General features: G+C 37.4%; 1 protein-coding gene across 5 annotated transcripts in view; it reads left to right on the forward strand.

Annotated features, from left to right (window-relative positions):
* MEF2A (myocyte enhancer factor 2A) overlaps positions 1-18,667 on the forward strand; it is a 103,969-nt gene that overhangs the window by 70,095 nt on the left and 15,207 nt on the right. For 3 of the 5 annotated variants that reach the window (XM_026074607.1, XM_026074601.1, XM_026074614.1), the window contains 5 exons: positions 4,063-4,194; positions 4,260-4,397; positions 7,008-7,227; positions 7,470-7,529; positions 17,518-17,708. In XM_026074607.1, coding sequence (XP_025930392.1) covers positions 4,063-4,194; positions 4,260-4,397; positions 7,008-7,227; positions 7,470-7,529; positions 17,518-17,708 — 741 coding nt within the window. The remainder of the gene's footprint in view (positions 1-4,062; positions 4,195-4,259; positions 4,398-7,007; positions 7,228-7,469; positions 7,530-17,517; positions 17,709-18,667) is intronic. The other 2 variants (XM_026074621.1, XM_026074631.1) reach the window with 2 other exon arrangements.

Below are 18,667 nucleotides of genomic sequence, written 5' to 3' on the forward strand. Positions count from 1 at the left end.
GCGAGAGGAAGGGGACTTTGAAAAGGTCGTGATTAGATATCAGGCTGCAGAGACTCAGTGGGCTCAAAGCTGCTGGATTCCATGTTTCTCTGCTGGATTTTGTGGAGGGAAACTTAGGCTGAGACAATTTCACTGTGATGGCTGGGTAGCATCTTTGCTTCCCTGTGGATCACATCATAAATAGCTCTGTTGTACCTTGATAACATGGATACTGAAAAGTAAAAGTTTCAGTGAAATTTGGATTGAGTTGTATAGAGAAGCTAATTTTCTTTACATTTAGCAAGTAGCATTCCTGATTAGAGTTTGATAGACTTAGTGAGCGGTTCTTCTATTCCTTATATGCTTCTTGCAGAGGAATAACTAAGCTAAACTGATGAAATATGGTGCAACTTAAAGTACTTTCCATACACTAAAATGTGGGGGGAAGTTCAGGAAAATATTGGGGCTTTTGTGCTGTGTGCCTGAATTAAAATATTTAAACCTTTCATGGCTAGTCCAGCCATTCTCATACAGTGTTTTCAAAGCTCTGCCATTCCACAAGATCAATGTAAAACTAAGTTATAATACTTGCATATTTCAGTTTTACATGGTGGAACAAAACTAGTTTAGCATTTCGGGGCCATTCTTGTAATATCAAGATTACCACAGCTCTCTGGAACATTTGTATAATGACTTTGTGTGCAGCGCAATTACGTTGTTCTGTTTGCCTGATCCTTTTTGACAAGATTTCTTACCTGTCTTGGTTCCTCTTAAACACTTGCAATGCATTATTTTCTGATAAAAATCAATATCTTCTCTCATCAGTTAGTTAATCCAGTCGAATATAAAAACTGCAGAATCTGTTACTAAAGGCACAATATAATGCTTTGGCAGCAAGTCTTGGAACAAATATCAGTAATTTTGGTAAGTCTTTAAAGGAAGTGGAAAGTAATACAGATTAATACAGATTAACTCAAATGGCTATGCATTCCTTTAAATGATCTGGATTATAGGATTTAACACCAGAAGGTAACAGCATTAAGCATCCAGTTGCAAAACTTGAAATTTCAAGTTCTTTTCCCCTCTTGTGACAGTTAAAAAAAAAAAATTTTTGTTTTATGTATATTAGCCTCAACTGCAAAACCTGTTTTTTTTTCTTTCATCTTTTACTCTAAGCAAGCTAGCATGTAACTACACAGCAATATAATCTCTGTGTTACAAAAACATTATTTGGTCTCTCCTCCTTCTCTTTTCTCTTCCCTTCCCCCCCCCCTTAATTTACATTATCTCCAGAGTTCCTAAAGTTTCCCTCTTCATGATAATATCTTGGAAAAAAAATGAGGGAGCGTGAGTTATTTTCATCCATTGAAGAAACAACAAGCTTTAGCTATGGAGAATATGAAGGGTGGAGTCGGCGCTTGTTTATGGAGTTTGGCTTTCCTGCGTGCCCGCAGCCCGATTCCCAGTAGTCCCAGCCTTCCTTGTTTTTTAGCGAGCAGAGCCCGTTATCATGTCTGCCTTCGGAGCCTGTGAGAAAGCCGAGGCCGGCCTGGCTCTCATAGGCTTCGCCTGGCCTTGTCAACAGATTACAGCATTCCACTTGCTCCTCCGAGCCACGGTGCAGCGGCCGTTTACTATTGTGCTCTGGGCAGTGATAAAGTAGGCAGTCTTTTTATGGTCAGGTCCTCCAAGTGACAGCTCGGGTTTTAGCGATAAGGAGACAGAGCTTTGGATATCAAACCCAGACTGATTATCTGTAACAGTGAACCGTGGCTTAAGTCCTTCCACAATGACAGGAACCCCATCTGGAGTGAAGGTTTCCAGAATCTTAAACGGGAGATACTGAGGCATTTTCCTTCCTCATGAGTCAAAGCAGAGTTAACCCCATTGTTAGCAGAATAAAAATAACTGCCCAGAGGAAGGAGGCGTTTTTATACTTAACTGCATCTATTGCTTATATCAGAGCTTGGGCTATAATATTCAGACAGATCTGCAGGATTACTCTTGCAAGTTTTCGGTTGATTTTAGAATATTGAAAGAGACACTAATGAAGCTCCCACATTGCAATACTTAAAATTTCTCTAATGTTTTAAAAGAAGGGGGTGGTCTAGACAGAAGGCCTCCTGTGTATCTGCTGTATATTTCTCGCAAGATCTTTCTTTATAATATAGAATCGCAGCTTCTAAAGCTGTCGTGGGCGCCGCGTGCGCACGCTGATGCCGAACGCCACGTCGAGACGCTATTTACAGAGTTCCGCGGGGGTTAAGGGTAATCCAGATTACACGGCGTTAACGTTTTCCCTGCCGCTCTTGACGTGCAGAAGACTGGCAGCCTGGACTGGCGAAGAAGGGCCGGGAGGGATGGCAGCCGGCGACCTTCGGAGGCCGAGCGGCAGGCCCTTGTATGGCCAAGTCGGTACCCGTGTCCAGCTGATTGGTTCGCCGGGGCGGCGCGGCGCTGCGGCGGGTGTCGGAGGGGGCTACACCTGTTCTCCCACATGCTGACCTAGGGCTCGCGTGTTTGGGGGAGTTCGGCTGGCGTACGCAGAGCAAGCCAAGTAACTCGAGAAGGAATTACAGCTTCTGGTGACCTGTGATATTCAAGAATTTCAGCCTGCATAATTGAATTGTAGAGCGCTGCTTGAAAACTGAAGTAAAAATAGGCAGTGTTTTGCGGGTATATGTAAGCAGTAAGTAAGGTTTTGAGTACTTCTTGTTAGGCGAGGAATCAGAAAATAGCACTTTAGGAAGAAAAAAAAAAAGCTGCTGAACATATTCATAGTCTAAACTAAGACTTAGATTCATTTGCCTTATTTATATATTTATCAGAATTTCAGTGTTATGGAACCATACACTTGCAAGCTTGTACAGGAGAGTGTGAGTGCAGTTTCTTTAGGCTTCCCAAAGTGTCAGCTGGTGGATTTCAAACCTGTAAGGTTTTTTAAAATCAATAAAATATCAACAGCTTGTCAGCAGAAAAAAAAGCCCCCACAACCCTCCTCTCCCCCTCCTCCCTGCCTTTCTAGGTCCCATTGCTGTCTAATATAATGCTAACATTTGCCTTTTTAATAATTATATTGCTGTCCTTTTGAAACATTTCTTTAAACATTCAAGATTTTTCTGTAGGTGGCATTTCCAAATCTTGTTTTATTCTAAATGAAAACTTGCGAAGTGAGATTTCTAAATGTGTAAGACAGTGAAAAAGAAAGACAGGAGTACAAATATATCTTTCAATGTATTCAGTCATGAGACCTGCAGATTTACCTCCTTTGTTTCAGTAACTAATTTGTAATGCCTAGGTGTGGGCAAGGTTTTTTTTTCTTTTTTTCCTTTTTTCAGGGATGTTGATGTGAGTGCTCCATCAGAAAACAGGAAGTGTCCCAACAAAGCAGTTGCATCAAATGAAGTCAAAAAAAAAGACTGAAAAAGTTCATATTTGGCAAACAGTCATTTTAGAGAGGGATTGTGTTCACTTCTTTTTATACTTTTATGCAATTCTTGTTGTTATGCACAATAATGGAAGTGCAGGAAAATCCTGCCTTTGTAAACTTGTGAGACCAAGCGTTATACATATTGATACATAGCAATTGTTAAGTTCACTTGGAAATTTTAGCCACTGTATTTCTCAAAGTTTATCTATATGCTCTTTAAAATGAGGATATAAAAATTGGGATGCTAATATCTTTTTTATTAATAAAGATCCAGTAAACAGGGAGATGTGTTTCAATTGCTAGCAATGTCATTAACTCCTTTGCCAAAGGTTTGAACGTTCTTTGTATGTCAGGCAACTTAATTCCATCAACCAGTGTCTAGAAACAGTTTTGAATGGAATACTGGAGGGTTGAAATGGTTATTGATTAAAGTGACCCATGAGATGGCACCTGGGAGAGGCTGTGCCTCTGAATCAACCTTTTCTGTTGCTGCGCTCTGCAGCTATTTTGAAAGACTGAGCTTGTCTGTTGAAAAGTGAGTTCTGTCTGTGAAAGTTTCATGTAGTTTCAGTGGCTCTGAATGATTCAGTAGTGTACAAAACATCTTGGCAAGTTAGGATGATTTGTATGTGAATTTTCCAATTGTATTTCAGACCTTAAGAAAGAAAGGCCTTAATGGTTGTGAGAGCCCTGATGCTGACGATTACTTTGAGCACAGTCCACTATCGGAGGACAGATTCAGCAAACTAAATGAAGATAGTGATTTTATTTTCAAGCGAGGCCCTGTAAGTACTTTTATTTTATCTCTACTTTTTATTTGTTGATCCTTTTTATTAACTTCATTATTTAGGCTCTGAACAAGAAGGAACACAGAGGGTGCGACAGCCCGGACCCTGACACTTCATATGTGCTCACGCCACATACAGAAGAAAAATATAAAAAAATTAATGAAGAGTTTGATAATATGATGCGGAATCATAAAATCGCAGTGAGTACTAAAGTATGGTTTGTGCTTTAATTATGTGCATGAGAATTTTCACAGTGTTTGCTTATCACAGAGTACCACAGTAAAGATAAGAGAGTGTAATGGTTTAAGAAGGCAATACATATTTTTATGGGAAAAATGATAAGATGCATACTTGATTTTGTTAAAATACATTTTTATCTTAAAGAATAAGAAAGAAGCTGCATCTCTAGCTTCTCCTTTGTGCTCAGAAATTCTGTGCACCTCATGTAATACTTCTAAATCTCAGTATCATGGTCTCATTGCCTGATCCTGCCTAAAATATTTTTATAGGGAGAGATTCTGTCTCAGGATGTAGCTTGTATCTTGGGATGATGATTTGTTTACATCTTGTAACTATTTATCTGTCTGTTGATCAAGATTTTACAAAATGTTGCAAGAGGGCAAATAGAATTGGAGTAAGTTTGTCATCAAATCAGTGGAATTTAATATGCTGAGGACTGGATTGGCGTCTGAGGCAAAAGGAAGAAGGTTTAGTGGAGAAGGACTCTTGGAAGAGAACTGTTGGGTTCTAGAACCCAAGAAGTTTGGGGATAACAGGAGTTTAAATTTTGCATTTTTTTCAGAGGTGTGCTTGGCGAGAATAACTTCTATTTACAAATCTAAGTAGTGCTGAATATTACAGGGGAGCTATTTTCTAATAAAAATAGTAGGACACACCTGCTTTCAGTTTTTTTAACATTGCAGATCTTGTAGCAATTGGAAAAAAATGGACTTGGGTAGGTTAATCTGCATAAACCCTGAAGTAATTGAGCAGTGTGTCCCCAAATGACTCCTTGGTACTGGAAATGGCTCTATTGTTCAGAGCAATAGGACCATCTCCAGGGAATTAACAGCAAACTGACAGTCCTGACACCCAGCATCAGTTCTTTCTTGAATGAAGCCAATATCTTTTGTTCCTGCTTTGTTTTAAAGCTTTTGATATCCAGCATTTCTACGTCAAGCCATCTTCAGGCTTCATCTCTCAGTATGATGCATCTAAATTCTCTCCCTTGCTTTTCTGTGGTCTCCATGAACACCCTAAGTTCTCTATGTGGAAATCACTGCAAAAAAGAATGGCAGCATTGTTTTGTTTTAGTTCTATAGTTTCATTTCTATAGTTTCAATTGTATCCATTATGGTTCTGTTTCCAGTACTTTTGGGTATTGTGTAAGATGTTTCTCTTGCTCTGGTAGACTCACTACTGTCAAAGGATAGGAATGAGACACAGCACGAAGAAATCAGTCATAACCACATGAGTACCATAGATGGGCAGGCAGGCTTTATTGTAAGGCGGGGCGTGGGGAAAGCTGTCATTTAAGGGTTGTATAGTGAGAAATCTGTCAAGAAATGTCCCAACTGCTAGCTTCTATGCATTGTTTTAAGCATACTTCTGGTATTTCAAGTTTAATTCGAGTTACTTGACAGCATGTTGTTTAAAAACAACCATTATTTTCTGTAGGTGTTGAACAGTTTCTTTAAGTAGTTTTCCCATGAAGACAAATATTGATTCAGCTTGCCATTGGTTAGATACTGTAAATGATTTGTTAATATTCTGTTACTGTACTTCACTACTTTTTGCTTATGTCTGTACCAAAAATCAATAATTATTATTAGGATTACTTTAATATGGACACTGTCGTTTATTTTGTCAATAAGCTCTACCCAATTTTTAACCTTAAATTGCACCTATCTTGGCTTTGTTTTCAGTAACTGAGTGTTGTGAAAGAAAATAGTCCCTTTTGTGTCAGAGCTCACCACTGTCAAAGGATAGGAATGAGACAAAGGCCAAAGAAGTTAGTCATAGCCAAATGAGTACCATAGATGGGCAGGCATCTAAGCTTTTGATTCGGTAACAAACATATATACTTCAGAAAAATAGTGGCCTTTTCAATAATGGTGTAAAAATTGTAATTAAAAAAAATGAAATTTGCAAAAAAGAAAAATGTAGTGGTTATCCGACTGGGGTTTTGTGTAGACAAAGCTCAAAATAATGACAGTTGAAATGGTTAAACTCAAGTAACTGAAGCTAATGAATTTCTAAAGATATGTTTACTTTTTTAGGCTGTTGAAAAAGAAGAAGTTTTAGAGAATAGTAGAATATCTTAATTTGACAAGGTTATTAAAAGAAAATGCTATTACTAACTTTTCCTTTTTTGTCTTGTAACTGTTTTATAATGTGCATGTTGATGCTTACGTTTTGAAGATGCAATGGTTCATTGATTTGTAGATATGCTTAGTTTGTAATCTGAATTAACTGATAAATTTATATTTCTGAGTTAGCAAATTAATATGAATATGTTCAATTTTTTGTGTGCAGACTGTCTCAGTATTTTAAAAGTTTATAAGTAACTTTTCTGAAATTGTATGCTTATAAAGTATAATAGTTCACAACACCAGGCTATGCAACAAATGGATGTTTTATAATTGTATTCCTAGTGAAATAGAGTTTCAAAACTAACATAATTAACTCTTAATTTTACCTGAGCAAATCTTGGCAAAATGTAAAGTGTATTTTTATAATGTGTTATTTCTGTAAATATAGTTAACACTAATATTGCTGTCTTGTGTGTGTTTGTGCCTCCTTTCCTCCAGCCCGGCTTGCCTGCACAGAACTTCTCGATGTCGGTTACGGTTCCAGTGTCCAATCCCAACACTTTAACGTACAGTAACCCAGGGAGTTCCCTCGTATCCCCATCGCTGGCCGCCAGTTCATCGTTAACGGACACCACCATGCTCTCCCCACCTCAGACCACGCTGCATCGGAACGTATCGCCTGGGGCCCCTCAGAGACCACCGAGTACTGGCAATGCAGGTAGGGTTTCAGTACTATTGCGCTCCCCCTTTTTACACTCTTTTTACACTTTTTAATGCTTTTTACACTCTTTTTACACTTTTTAATGCTTTTTACACTTTATGCTTTCATTAAAAAAAAAAAACACCACCACCTAATGATGGTGTAATTCTTTTTTTAATGCACAAAGCTTTGAAATACGAAACGATGTATAATTTTAATGAAAACTATTTAGTTTAGTCATCTGGCTTTTCAATTATTAGGTGGAATGCTGGGGACAACTGACCTCGCAGTGCCAAATGGAGCTGGTACCAGTCCAGTTGGTAAGTGCAGTATCGTGTCTTTGTTGAACAATAGTGTTGTGTTTATAGTTCGTAGGTCATTTAAAAGTGATTTTTGAATCTTTTCAAAAAGGTTTTATGGGAGAAAAAGGTAATAATGTTTTGGAGTTTTCCTGTTTTTCTGTTTTTAGTTGCCTCTTAATTGAGTCTTGTAAACTCTTATCAGATATTTAACTTCCGTCATGCCCATTTCACTTTAGTAACATTTGCATTTTTACTGTTATTGTTTTCAGTAACTTGCTGCTTTTGAGTTTGTGTTTCTCTACAAATGTTACTACAACACTCTAGAGAGACATTATGCTCGCCAAATTTCTTAATTTGTATAAAATTCACTGCACTTACTAAGTCGTCATGCTAAAGACACCTGAGTTGTGTTCTCAGCCCTAGTATTCTTAGGACCTGAATTTGTGGTACTGCTTATGGTGCCAATCAAAATGAAGAAAATACCTATAGTTTGTATTGTCATCTTGCTAATTATGTTCTGGCAGTTAGACAGTGAAAGAAATAAAGCTTGGAAAACGTTATCTAGGTGCTGTCTTAATTTTGAAGGATGATCAGGATTTCATTCAAAAATTAGAGACTTTGCAAAAAATAAAAATCACAGTATTTTTTTGGCCTTCAGTAAGCAGATATGACAGAATTTTTCATTTAAATAATATTTTGTGTCATCTAAACAAAATTTGTTAGTCTGACAGAGAGGAGGCAGCCCATTCAATTTTATCATATTACAGAAGGACAAAATGACATTGTCAACCCACCTCCTTCATACTCCTTCCATCTCTTGAGATGTCTTGGTAACTGAGGATCGATTTTGGAAATGCACATAACTCCTCAGCATGCGTTTGTAGCAAGGAATTAGAGAAACAATTGTTGACCTTCTGGTATTTGCTAACATAATGTGGCAAGTGGGGAAAAAGCTCTTTTGCAGATAAACTCGAAGTTGATTGAGTTCATGAATAAAAAATGCTGTAACTAGGAGCCTTAAAGCACAGGTTTGACTCTCCTGTCTATATTCACTCTGGTTATGTGCAGCAAAGATGTTGAATATTAATGTGTGGCTTCCATTAGGTAAGCAAAATTTTAAATAGAAGAAACTTCCTCAGTAGGGGGGAAAAAAACCCAGATGGACTATTTTTAGAAACTCTGGAGGTCATATATTGATTTCTGTAGTATTTCAAAAGTCAGATTATGTAAGCTTATTATCAGACAGTTTCAGGCCTTTTTAAAATCAGGCTGTAGTAGCAGCAACCTCAGGTTTAAGATTCCTTCTATTAATAAGCAAAGAAAATAGTTGTTTACAGCGCTTGCTCATATATTATTTCTTCAGTGCTATAGAATATTGACCTATAAAAATACCCAGTTACAGCAGTTTGGTGAACATGTTTAATGAGGTAAAATGTTCTCCTGCTTCTTGAATTTATTAATAACTTATATGGAAAGTCAAAATGCATTTCTTATCTCTTACTTTCCAGAACATCATACCCAAAATGTTATACTCGTACCCACTCATTTCTAGAAGATTTGCGTTCAAATAACAATTGTGGCTGTATAAGGACAGTGTGGAAGATTTAGAAGAAGTACCTCTAGCAAAACTCACATACCTAGTTAACACCAGAATGCTAAGCCCCAGAATACATTAAGCTGTCAGAGCTTTACTTTCTACTAGAATATGGCAAGACTTCTTTTAAATAACATCAGATGCATGGTAGCCTTCTCAGTTGCAACCAAACAGTATCAAGAAACCATACATAACCAAACTGAGTAAATCTGCAAACTTGTCAATTCAAGCTTGGCTGCTGCTGCTGAAGCATATATATCAAGTTGTTAATGTCTGCAGACAATGTTTATTGGCACATTTATTATAGAATTTATTTTAAACAAAATTTATTTTCTTTTTAGCTCCCATTCTTTTCTTTTAAACTTCTYGAGAATGGTGAATTCTCGTGTGGATATAGTTGTGAAATATTATGTGTTTATTTTGCAGCCCTCAATTTATAGGAGAGGTGTCAAAGATGGAGTACTTGCAATTTAGAGGTATAAATACATGTATACACAAATATTCTGTTTTATAGAAAGGAAAAACTTACAGTTATAAAGTTTTGAGCATTTGAGATTTTGCTTCCTTTTTGTTAAAAGACATACGCCTTTATCTCTGAGGAAAAAATGAGTAAGGTTATCTTGTGTGGTTGGGATGTAATACAAACAAAGATGCTGCAGAAAATGGCTCATATTTAGTTCACATGTTTTTCCTACATTGTAAGTAAGTTGACTGGAATTGATATGATTTGCTTTAATAGTCCATCTGCCATCTTAACGTTTTTTCTGTTGAAAATAACTTTTTCTAATGAGTAAAAATATTTGTGCATTGTGGCAAAGATTGGTAGGTGGCTTTTAATGTCTAGAATGGAAAACTTTGCAATCATTTTGTAAAAACTCAGAGCTTATTTCGCATGCAGCTGTCATAACTCTGAAAAAGTGTTTTTATTTTACAGTATTTTTCAAAGTTTAACCCATCATGTAAAAGCATCCACCAAATGTTTTTCATTTGGCCAGTATATCAGTTTTGAAAGGAGAAAAATGTCCTGCATTATAACTTGCTGCCTTTGCTCCTGAGCTAATTCACTTTTTCTGTTAATTAAATTAGATGTTTTGGAGCTAGAATTTTCCTCATGCTGTTGCCCATGGTCAGTGTTAAACCCTGCTTAATTTGTGATTGGCATCTAATATGCTTCAGGAATTTCATCTCCCCAGGATGTGTACAATTTGCTATTTCTTATTAACATCATCAGGCTTTGAACACAAGCTATATGTCTACATTATTTCTTTCAAAAGGCTGTAGTTAGCCAAAGTATGGCTTCACTTGCTCAGAGTTCCCAGGTATGAGGGAGAGCTTCTGTGGCTTTGAACAGAAAGGACACTTGATGAACCAGTCACCTTCAAATGTGTTATGAGGAGGTCTGCTTCACTGTGTTCCAGTAGATTCAGTACTACACCTTGAGTTTCCCAGAGGTTTCCAGTGAAGGGCCCTGTCACTGAAATTGTCCCGTCCTCAGGGACTCTAGGAATTGGAAAGGCTTAAAAGGTGTACCACTGTTTTCTGATTTCTACTTCCTCTTCCACACCTTTCATTTATGGTATAGAGCTAGAATCAGGCAAAAGACCTGGGCTGCAAATTAGGATTATGGCCTTCCTTGCCAAGGCTGCCTGAAAACCACAAACCCTGATACCTTTGGACTGTGATGCGTTTCCCAAGTTCTTCTCAGTCCTAGGTGATTTTAAAGGAGCTGTTGCAACTGGAAGGTCCTTATGATCTTGCAAGTATGCAATATTATCTGTCTATACCTATCTTAGTAAGGACCTCTTCCAGTCAATAATGCAGTTTATGGAGCCAGCTTATCTTCTGGGAAATTATCTTTCCTCTTGTAATTTTATCATCAATGAGAACAGGTAAGAAAGACCTAGTCTTCTTGAGTACTGAATTTCTCCTCTTCATTCCAGAGTCATGCCCTCTCTAATGTCTTCGCTAATCTTCAGATTCTGAGAATGTGAAGTAACTTTAGGAATATTTAATTTCTTTGGAATGGAGCTGAAGGATATAACTGTTGAACAACTGTGTCTAGTAAGCTGTTGGATCCCTATTAAGAACATACAAGCACTGGATCTAGAGCACCTGTGATCTTTTGTTGTGGTTTCCTGATCTCAGGAAGGATTATGCAGAGACGCAGCTGACAGTTTGCATTCAGCTATAAGGTGCTTTGTATATTGCTGGTAAGGGATCGAGATAGGATCTGTAAAAGACCATCCCCATGAATGGTTTGCTTTATCTTGAGGGCTTGTCTGGTTGGGTGAGCTTTTTTTCCTGTGTCAGAAGATAAAAGAATCTTTCAGCTTGGTCTTTCACAAGTCTTCCAAGTCACGTGCCTAATGTGCTACAATTCTTAAAATAGGACACCAGAGGGCTTCCATAATAAAAAAAACCCCTTTCTGTACATATCTTTCCGTTCATGTTATTTTGCTTATTAACTTGGCCCAATGAGAAGTGTCCCACTAACTCTGGGGAAAAACCTACCTCTTGCAGGAATTTTGCTGGAAAGTGGAGTGATGCTATCAGACTCTTAAGCGTGTTCCTACATTACGGTTATGGTGGTACTTCTAGCCTGCTGTATTTCAGTGGGACAAATAATCTTACACAAGACAGAGCTTCTCGCTTCCTAACTTGTACTGCAAGGGGTTTGACTTAGAATATATGTTCAAGTGATGCTAAATGCAGTGGACAAAGGTTCTAGCTCTGTAATCTCAATAGTGTTGGCGTATCATTCCGCCTTACTCTGATCTTCACGGTTACCCAGGTAAATGCAACAGTCAGTGTTTCGCCCTTCTCTAAGGAAGAAGTTGAAGGATCCCTGAAGAAGTCTGAGAGCAGTCTGTTTACATTTCCAGCCTACAGCTTCCAAGTTCTTCTTGAGGAAAAGGACTACTGAAAGTGGACTACAGACCAGCTGGTTGGCAGAGTGCAAGCTGAACCCTTCTCCCTTTGATAGACACAGACCCAGTTTTCAGCACATAACAAAGTTTGATCCATCCATCATGATCTGATTAGATCAGCTCACAGGAGACAACTGGCTGAAATTGGCATGGAAAATATTCTGGTAGTTTTGGTTGCTTTTTTAAGCAAGACCTCTTGGAAGCCATGGGTCCACATGAGATCGTTTCAGCCCATGAAGTACTCTTAAATTTTTGTTGAAATCTCATATACTGTTATGTGTGTTCATTATCTTTCCAAAATTTCTGGTTTACGAGAAGATACAAGACAATTCTGGTTGGAATTTGCCACATGCATAACAAACTATTACTCTACCAGCTGGATGAAAGTATTGCAGCATATCTGTTTGTGTGAAGTCTCAACTTTAGATTATGTCAGCTTGGCCTGATACTGCAGCACATGCCCTCAGAAGTTCTGATAACTGTTAATATATCAATTCTGTCCTCCCTTCTTTACACTGGCTTTGCCTAGAATGTATAGAAAGCAACAAGTTCAGCAAGTAAAAATCTGATTTCATTAAATGCAAACAGTTTAGTTGACAAATGACCTAAAAGGCATCTAATTGCCACTGCTAATTTTTCACACACAGTTGAATAACGTTTAGATAGAAAAGCAATATGTTTCATTTTAAATTTGCTGCTGTGTTCTGAATAATAATCCTAATCCTGTAGAAGGTCTACAGGTCATACAAGCAGAAGGTCTAGAAGTTATAATAAAGTATTTCCAAAACGAGTGGAGAAAGTAGGCTTTCTGAAGTGTTGCTAGAATTGGCAGCGATTTCTGTTGTGCAGGTCTGAAAATGGTACAAACTGCAGATTATTTAATTTCCGTTTAGAGCTGTCGTTCCCCCCAAAATGCAACTATAGCAATTAAGGCACATAGAAATGCTATTGTTGTATTTACTTGTAATACTTTTTTCAAGGTCCTACATGTAAATATTTTTCTTAAACAGACTTTATTTCATATTCTGTGCACATACTGAAATGATGTCTTCTTGCTAAACACCATTTTCAGTTTACTTTGAAATTTCTAAATAATGTATCTTTTGTCAGGTTATGTGAAGTTATTTGATGGATAAATATTTATGTACTACAATTCTCATGTTTACTTCATCTTGTATTGCTTATTTGGTTGCCCATGATTATTTTCCAAAACTATGTACAACCATCCAGTTTCTCCAAAGTTGAAGCACAAAAAAAGATTAATGGCATCAATGACACTAATATATTCCTAGAGTTGTAATAAGAACATGGAGTACTTTCCATCCATGTGTGTTCATTTTTTTTCAGGTGATGTGATTTATATAGTGAAATATGAGTCTGATATAATTGAATGCTACATCTTGGACTGCAGGAGAATAAATGAGATTAAGCAGTATTAAGTTTCTGAAGGCATTAGTATACAGTTGTTAAAATGGGCGGGTTTTAGTATAGATTTTCAGAAAAGAAGCTATTTCAAGGTTAAATCAAGTTTTTGACCAAACAAGAAGTGGGCTAACGGGCATTAGCAATGCTTATTATGATAGAATCTCATTAAATTATAATTTTCATATTTGTTTAAAATTACGCCTATAATTGAGGGCTTTTATCATCTGCATTGGTCTCTGTTTTCCAAATATGTATTTTGAAAATGCTTTTGTAGTCTGTCTTAAAGAATTACAGTTTAATAAAACTGTTGTGATGGAAGTAAAAACAGTAGTTTTAATTTACACTTGCATAGGATTTTACATCCTGTTTCCATTTTTCAATTTGATAGTGTTTTTAAACATAAAAGTAATTGTATTTGAGGAAGATCTATAGTGAGTGGGGTAGAAACAACCTCTGTATTATACAAAATAGTAAGTGGAATTTATGGGGTTATTAAAGCTTCAGTTTGGCAACCTGCCATGCAGTTGCATCATCCTGTAATCATTATCTGTTTCTGGCTCATGACCTTACTCTAAGAAATACTGTGCTTTTAGTTGTCCTTTCAGTCTTTACTTGTAACTTGATTTTCTTATTAGATGTTTAACAGCAAAAAATACTTCAAATTTCATATAAAAATGAATATTGTACAGTCTTTTTGTAGCCCTAGCATATGAGTAATAGATGTAGGTACCTCAGTGTTTGTTATAAAGAGCAAGCACAGAGCATCTATCAAAGGGCTGCTGTTTTGTTAAATTAACACCCCTAGTATTGCACATCTATGACACTTTTGTTTTTCTCATCCTAACACACTTTCTAAACACTCATATTTTCTTCTAAAAAAAATGCTCAGGCCTTTTGACAGAGCAAATGCTTTGACTCTGCCTGCGCTGCTGCTGAATGATACTGTGCAGAGAAGGCAATGGCAAGAAGTTTGTTGTTTTTGACAGCACCATTAAGAGCATGAAATGTTTCTGAAGGACTGGCAGAGCCTCGTAATAAGGGCTGCAGGAAATGACTGTATTGGGTGTGGAAGCAAGACACTATCCAGATTTAACACATGAGCTACCAAAATGCTTGAAAACAGAGGGCAGGAAATGGCATCATAGGATAGATGAAAATACTGCACAGGAGTCCATTGTTTATAAAAAGTGTTATTGTTCTGAAGTTTCAAAACCCACAGCATTGCCATATCTATAAGGTAATGTTGACGGCCTAGTGAGTAATAAAATGTATTTATTATTCAAGCAGAGACTGTATTTTTTAATAACAAGGTCTTTAAATTACACTAGTAATTTTGATAAAAGAAATATTCTGTGACAGTTTTTTAGGATATAGTTGCATCAAATTTATGCTATTTTCAAATAATTTTTACTCCCTCACATATGTTCCCAGATCCACTTAATTTGTACTCTCTCATATTCATTGTGTGAGATTTGTCTTGTAATCTGATGCTGCATAGACTGTGTGTAGCTGATGTGTATGCAGCCTGGCTCTGGCTCTATTTTAAAACATTAACGTTGTAATTACTCTCTCTACATATTTCATTTTACATGCTGTTTTTTGCTTTCTTATGTCCTAACCAAATAAAGCAACCCGGACACCTGCAGTAGTAATTCACAGATCAACTCAGTCTGTGTGGATTCAGCTTGTTGTTTTGTTTTCCTGGAGCTCGTGCAAATCGCAACACAACAAATAACAGTTGACAAAAAGTTACCAGGTTTCTCCAAGCAAGCGAGAGTCTATGCAGCTCTAGCCTGTATTCTCAACTCTAAGCAACTTTTCCAGCCACTTTAACTAAATTTAATCACCAACCTTAAGGCATCCCAATAAATCCTGCTGTTCCTTGCTAAAGAATGTTAAAATGAAATATGTTTTTGCAGTGGCTCTTAATACAGAGGGAAGAATACTGACATAAAAAACTTTTAGTTCTCTCTGCTGTCATTGTATCCTTACTTTCCCGCATGATCTTTGAGGAAAAACAGTAGAATTCTCACTCAAAAAGGATTCCCATACCTCTTGTACAAAGGCTTCAGGAAAATACTAACTTGGAAAAAACTCCTCCCTCGGCCTTGAAAAACACAAGCGATGTATCAGATCCTCCAAGTATGGTCAGGCTTTGGCAGCGTAGGAAATCCACAAACAAAGTAAAGCCAGAACTTGCAGTGCTGACCTTAAACTTGTGAATTTACTGCTCGTCCGTATGTGAATGAGGATACTGTGGTTGCTACTTTCAGATTAGCAAGTTCCACCCACATTCAGTTTTTTTTCTTTAAAAATATTTAGCTATAATTTAATTTGTTGTTTTAAGAATTTAACTATGGAAAAAAACAGAGGATTGACGTTAAGAATTATAACGCAGTCCGTGCTTTGATCGGAGGATATTCTACAAGACCTTTATAAAACAGAAATTAAATTAAGACACAGGATTCCATTTATGATGGGGAGGGAGAAGATGACGATGGCGGTTGGCAGCTCCCCCACCGTGTAACCAGGGTCGGTGCTAGTAGAGGATGCTTCCTCCTTAACATCCTTGTGAGTTTGCAGGTTCTCAACATTTGGTAGCCAAGTACCTCATCAGTACCAGTCACCTTTATCAAGTGTTGTACTGTCCTACTGATACATTTTATTGTCCCTCATTCTTGATGAGCTTTTAAAGGTGTTAGAAATTTTGGTAGAGATGCTAGAATGTGACACTGACAACTTTCTTATTTTAATTGCCTTTAAATTAACATGTACTTAATGTGATAAAATTGGATTGGGCACAGGGGCCTATTCAAATTAGAATAATGGTACAACATTCATGCCAGTATGGCGCTACAGGCTATTAGAAGAGAATTTCACACAGAGCGAACTTTGTGCAATAGGCTTGCCCCTGAGTTATGACTGTAAAGGCCACTTTCAGACCTGGAATGTTAGTCTAAACATAATCTCATTATAAATTGTACTTATTTATACACACATATACACAGGTTCTGTAGTGTGAACCATAGTTTGCCTCTCCCTGTTGTAAAATTCCCTCATTTACAACTTTTTTTTTTTTTTTTTTTTAATTTGCAGCTGAATAAGGTGTGTGTATTTTGGGAATTGTTGCTGTAAATCTGATAAAATTGTTGGAATGTAGCTTTCGAAAAGATTGTCTGAAAGGATGTTTTAATTAACACGATAGGTGCCTGTGTGACTTGCTACAGGGAAACAGAATACTAAAGCACAAAATTGCTTTAGTGTGCCGTTACTTTTTTCTGACCTATTTTAAGTGTGATCTAAGGCCTGTATCTTGAGCATAGTATGCTTTGGAGAGCTCGGTGCTAACAGTCAGCACCTGGAGGCTTTGGCTTGTCTAATTCTCCCTTGATGAGTATCAGGAGTAAGGGAGAGAAGGACCTGTGTAAAGTGAATGGATGGACATAGCTGACATGTATGTCTGTGCCCAGATCTTGGAATGAATGTTAAGAAAATGGATTTGTTCTCCTCATCCTTGCTAAATATAATGACCAGACAGTGTATATTTTTGAGACTGAAGTTAATGTTGTTAGAGGATAGATCTTGGAATCTTGCAGATGCTTGAAGAAGCCTTTTTAGAAATGAAGGCTGTAGGGGCTGTTTTTTATTCACACAGGCAACTATGCACTGTAATTCACGTTCTCTGTGGGATTGGGGGGTGAAATAGGGTGCACGTTTTCTTGCCAGCTCCGCCTAGAACAACTTCAAAGGGCAAAATAATAAAAGCAGATGATCTTAGAAGTACTTCTTTGACAATATGTCTTTTGGAGCGTTTAGTCTGCCACAATATGCCCTTGATGTGATACTGCCTTACTATATACTATACTTACCTATGCTACCATACTGATCTTCTGGTCAAAGTGTTTCTTGTTTGTTTGATTATTCTGTGCTGCTCCTATTGTGAAAAGTTTGCTATTGAAAATTTTATGAAAGTAATATTATGCCATTTGTACATCTGCACTAAAATTTTGTATTACTACTTCTCTTCAGTCTTAAGGTGCATTTGTTTTTCCCGTTTCAGGAAACGGTTTTGTGAACTCTCGAGCTTCACCGAGTCTACTTGGAACTACTGGTGGTGGGAATGGCTTAGGCAAAGTCATGCCTACAAAGTCTCCGCCTCCACCTGGAGGAGGTAATCTTGGAATGAACAATCGCAAACCAGACCTCCGTGTTGTCATCCCACCCTCCAGCAAGGGCATGATGCCACCATTGGTAAGTTAAAACATTTGTTCTATAGTTGGCTTTAGGTTTAGGGTAAAAATGAAATGTTCTGTTCTCATGCACAGGAACAAACTATCTCAAATACTTGCTATACATTATAGTAATAGAAAGGCCTTTGTATTCAGAAATTTTACTAATAAGAATCTAAGTTATAAATAAATACCTACCTTAGAGAAAGTACATTTTAAGATTTTTTTTTTTTATAAGTGTAAAATAGTCATCTGACCTAAATGTGGTTAGAGTGCGATCCTAGAGACATACATTTGAGCTTTGTTGTTTTGATTTGTCATCTCTGACTTGTTCATACTGAGAAGTCTGTTGGGTTGGGGAGGTGGGTATTTAAAAGGATTATGCATTATACTATGCAGAAATGGTTGATCTTACTGGTAACATGAACTGTATTAATGTGACCCAAAACACACTTGTATCTCTTTTTCCTAGGTTGTAATGTTTGTAGGGTGTGAAGTGTGGCTTTGTGGAAATTATGGTCTGAGAGGAATGCCTTGTTTGGCATAGTGTGCTGGAATGTGACCTCTCATGTCCTCTGGATGTCAGGTCTTCAATGAAGACGTAGAAGAGTAATGAGGATCAGTGTCAGTCCCTGAGACTAAATATTTGTTTACTTTTCAGTACTACTGTGCAGTTTGGCATGTTGGTAGTAATGTTTGTTCAGCCCAGGTTTAGCATAGCGCACGAGGTTCGTGTCAGGCATGAGGCAGCCGCAGCACAGAGGCCGGAACAGGTCCATCAGGAAGAGTTACTCAGTTCTTCCTTTAATTTATTTGGCCAAATCCTTTGGTCCTCGTCTTTCACTGTCATGTAGAAATTCTGAGCATCTGTGTGCTCGTTTCCTTTCTCTCTGTGTATGGAAGGATGAACCATAACCAAAAGGAGCAGGATGTAAACAATATAAGCACTCTCTGTACAGTCCTTTGTTTCCAAGATACCAC

This window comes from Apteryx rowi, unplaced genomic scaffold (genome assembly GCF_003343035.1).
Source record: "Apteryx rowi isolate R43461 unplaced genomic scaffold, aptRow1 scaffold_11, whole genome shotgun sequence".
Taxonomy (NCBI): domain Eukaryota; kingdom Metazoa; phylum Chordata; class Aves; order Apterygiformes; family Apterygidae; genus Apteryx; species Apteryx rowi.